The following is a 4,181-nucleotide window of genomic DNA, read 5'->3' as shown; positions in this document are numbered from 1 at the left end:
AGCAGGACGAGGGGGCGGGGCTTAGTGAGAACATGAGAACTGGATGGACTCAGTGAGGAGAAGCACGCTTCGCGCGCCTCGGTTCCACGAGCAGCTGGATGCAAAAAGGGGAAACATCGARTCCACGTCACACTTTACTTTGTTAGCTCAGAAACACACACAGATATTTTTATTTATTTTTATTATTTTGTTTTTTAAGTGACAAGAAGCCAAACCCAGCCGTTTATCACTCAGCTCTGCCTTTTCTTGTCACATTTGATCAGGTGATGTTTTTGATTTTTCAGTTCTCCTCCCTTCCAGTCGCTGTTTTCACGTGTCAAGCTCATCTCGGTGCTGCGTCTGAAGGTCTTGGGTTTATTTTTTCTTTTTTTAATTTAAAGGGAAACTTCAGCACTCGAGGCGTGACTCTGCAGGAGCAGCTCGTGTTTTTACTGATTTCTCCAGAGCTGCCGTGCTCAGTGTTTCATTTTATTTTTTATTTTTTTTACTCCCCGGCGCCGTCATCACGCCGCTAACGTCCCTCAATTTTCCACCGCAGTGAGCGGGTGTAAAAGCTGCTGTAAGGTTTTTCTGTTGATAGTAAAAAAAAACAATAAAACAATCAATTAGTTTTGTTTTTATTTCTATAGACGCAGAGATTTCTGCTGAACTTGTCAGCTCAYACTTTCTGAGCTTTAAAGAGGAAACACTAAGCACATCAGCTCCTGAGTCACCCAGCAGGAGGGCTTTGTTTTTGAACATGTGACTGTCTGCAGTGTAAAAGGCCCCTCGCCCTGGAAAATGCCAACTCCTCCCACTGAGTGAAGGGGTCCGAGGACATTTGATGTCGTGGACAAAAACACATTGCATGTGATTATTGATGTCGACTCCTGTCAGTTCATCCTGGGAAAAAACAAGTACCTGTTGGTGTATTTTTTTTTTTTTTTGATTTTCTTTAAATGGTTGAGTATTTCCAAATGAGGTGTGTCATGAAATAAAGCTCTCTGGTTTAAAGCCTGTGTTCAGTCTTCCTGCAGACGCCTGCTGCTTTCCTCCTCGTCCACACGTGAAGCCGACAGATGGACAGGAAACCCTCCACGTCGCGCCGCGTCGCCGCTTTCATACGCCGCGTGTTTGACGGGTGTTTGGCGCCGACTCACCGGGCGGCTGTCAGGAGGAGGAGCGTCCTCTCTGTTTAAACATCAGATCAAAGAGTTTTAACGTCAATGAGATCAGCTCAGACATTCAGAACATGAGATCCGTGTGCAGTTTGTGTCATAGGAACAACAGAAGCACATTTAACCTACTATTTTTTATTATTATTATCATTTATGGGGCTTTTAGAGCTGCTTTGACAGCTGTTTAAAAGGTTTTGCCTGTGGTGGCCACAGTTAACCAAAACATTAGCTTATATAACATCTAAASCACAACATTGTTTCTTAAGTTCTGCTTTTGATAAAAAGCCAAACAAAAGTCAATTTAGAGGAAGCTAAAAGGGAAACCGTTAACATTAATCATAAAATCCAGTCCACAAAGTGACATTTAGTATAGCAGAATTATTCAACTGGAAGTCCATGGGCCACATCTGGCCCATCGATTGCTTCATTAATCTCTTACCCCTAATTGACTTTACATGTGGTTCTGGTCTGCTCATAGGAGGTCCTAGAAGTGTGTGCAGGAAATGTGATATTGCGTGATAAACAGAGTTGTAAAGTAACTAAGTACAAATACTTCTTTACTGCACTTGAGTAGAAATTTTGGTTATTTGTACTTTACTTAAATTATTTTTCAGCCTACTTTTTAATTTTACTCATTACGTTTTCACACAATTATCTGTACTCTCTACACCTTACATTTAAAAAAAAAAGGTAAGAAGTAGAAAGTTGTTATTCCTATTTTATTCCGGGTTATAATTAAAAAAAATTACTATCCTAATAAATTGTGGTTCCTGGATAGTGTTAATTGTGTTTGGATGAGAAGTATAAATATATAACATTCTGACACCATATTACTTTGTACACAGTCCGTCACAGCTGCACGCCATTAGAAAAAATATTTTATGGAGAGGTCACCTCCCAATAAATATAATTTTTGAAAATCTAACCGTTGACTTTTACTCAACACTTCTACTTTTAATACTTAAGTAGATTTTGTGTCAGAAATTTAATTAAGTACAAAAAATAATTGATACTTTAAGACTTTTTCTCAAGTAATATTCTTATAGAAGACTTTAACTTTTCCCAAAGTATTTTTACGATAAGATACTTGTACTTTTACTTAATGATCACGTTGAGGTACTTTATATAACACTGGTGATAAATGTGGAAGTCAGGAAATTAAACAACTCTGTGGAAGAYGGACTCCAAACAGTTAAAACTGCATCGTTGTTGTTGTTGTTTTAACTTCTRATTTCTAAATAAAATTCTTGTGTATTGTGTGTAAACATATGCTGCACGCTACATGTCGCCACCTGCTTCCCAAACAGAATATTTTAAGTGTTTAAAAATATCCATATAATTATTATTATAGCTACAATTTTGACAAAATTAGTCTGCTTTTGTTGAATTGTTTTGAATTAGAAGGTGGAATTAGATAAAATAGTTTGTTTCTGTTAATCCAGGAGGCGGAGCTACAACTGCTGAAAGTAGAAAAGCAGAGAAGGGTCAAAATAGGAAGAGACAAATTAGTCTTTAAAATTGTGTTTCTGCTAATTTACTTCTATTTAAACACTATTAGCACAAAAAATAATGCCAAGGATGTGACATTGTTTCACCTTTTTCATTTTGCAACAAACTCTAAATGCTGTGACTGAATGACATCCGTGCTGCAAAGGATGCTGGGAAAACTGGAAACCWGTTTTTTTCATGCATATCACTTGCAAGTAAAATGAAATACTGAATTCAACAAGAACACAGTGGTGTGAATTTTATAATGATTAATGCAAATGCTAACCCGCTCAGCAAAATATTAGTGGTGCTATTAGCAGGTTAGCATGTTAGCAAACTGTGCTCAGGACTGGATTTTTTTAAAATGGTTCGGGTCCTGTTAGTTACATTGCTGTGAACATTTTAACTGTTTTATGATCTCTAAACAAACTAGAAAATAAACATTACAAAGAACAAATTGATCAGATTTAAGAAGCCCAAGCTGCTTTTTGACAGATCCTCAAATGTTGAAGCGTTTTTCCTGCTCACTCAGAAAGCTGCAGGTGCTTCTGAAAGCTAACAGACTTTAGATTCCTCATGTTTGTTGTGTTGTCGTTTCCCCACAGTGAATATGTTGTTTACCATTCAAAATGCTGCTGGCCTGTAGGTAACAGAGGAAATCTTTGTGCTTCTGAAGGCTCTTCCCAGGGGGGGATCTACTCTCACTGAGACCATGCTTCATCCTTTCTTCTACCAAAGCACAATATTCACAACGATGCTTCTTTCAACCCCCGAACAAGATGCCGACTCCTCCGTAGTCCTTATTGCTGACAACTTTCAAGCACAGAAGCTGCTTTGCATTTTCTTATTTTAATTTTATTAATTTTATTTTTTTAGGWTGCGATACCAGCTGGGATCTGTTATTGCAACCTTCTGTTAAAGAGGAAACACACAAATGATTTATTTTGGCTCATTTTCTCATCTAAATGGGCAGATTTTTTTTATTTTATTTTTTTTGTGCATTTAAATGGACTCAGCTTCTGTCTCAGGTGGTTTTCCAGCTGTGGCGTTTAGGGTTTGTTTGATTTTTACTGTGGAAGGATTCCAAGTTGTCGTAAAATGAGGCAAACTTAATTAAATGGTAACTAGTTCTCTCATTTCCATGTTTGTTTGGGTCTGCTGCTGGAAGCATTTGTCCTGATGTTTTACATGAAAACTGTTGTGAAAACGTGAAAATGCTAATTTGCTTATAAAGTTACATTTACTGAGCCAGATTTTGATTTCTTTTCTTCAATTTACGTGAATCATAATTAGTGAACTGAAGTGTTATATAGAAGTGTTTAATCAATGGTTGTTATACATGTTTGAAAATGAGTCAATGATAAGAAATACGTTTGCAAGTGAAATAATCATTAAAATATATTTTTTAGAAACATATGATTAATTTTAGACTGTCATCTTCTATTTCTGACTTTTCTGGAAAAATACATACATACATACAGACATACATACATACATACATACATACATACATACATACATACATACATACATACA

The 4,181-nt window shown here is 36.8% G+C and overlaps 1 protein-coding gene across 1 annotated transcript in view; it reads right to left on the bottom strand.

Moving 5' to 3' along the window:
- Positions 1–466: 466 nt before the first annotated feature.
- vsig8a (V-set and immunoglobulin domain containing 8a) overlaps positions 467–4,181 on the bottom strand; it is a 28,948-nt gene continuing 25,233 nt past the window's right edge. The window contains exon 6 of the mRNA XM_014002375.1: positions 467–1,170. Coding sequence (XP_013857829.1) covers positions 1,002–1,170 — 169 coding nt within the window. The 3' untranslated portion in view covers positions 467–1,001. The remainder of the gene's footprint in view (positions 1,171–4,181) is intronic.

Source organism: Austrofundulus limnaeus, unplaced genomic scaffold (assembly GCF_001266775.1).
Source record: "Austrofundulus limnaeus strain Quisiro unplaced genomic scaffold, Austrofundulus_limnaeus-1.0 Scaffold13, whole genome shotgun sequence".
In the NCBI taxonomy this organism is placed as follows: Eukaryota; Metazoa; Chordata; class Actinopteri; order Cyprinodontiformes; family Rivulidae; genus Austrofundulus; species Austrofundulus limnaeus.
The sequence above is the reverse complement of the archived record's forward strand: the minus strand, read 5'-3'. Positions and strand labels throughout refer to the sequence as shown.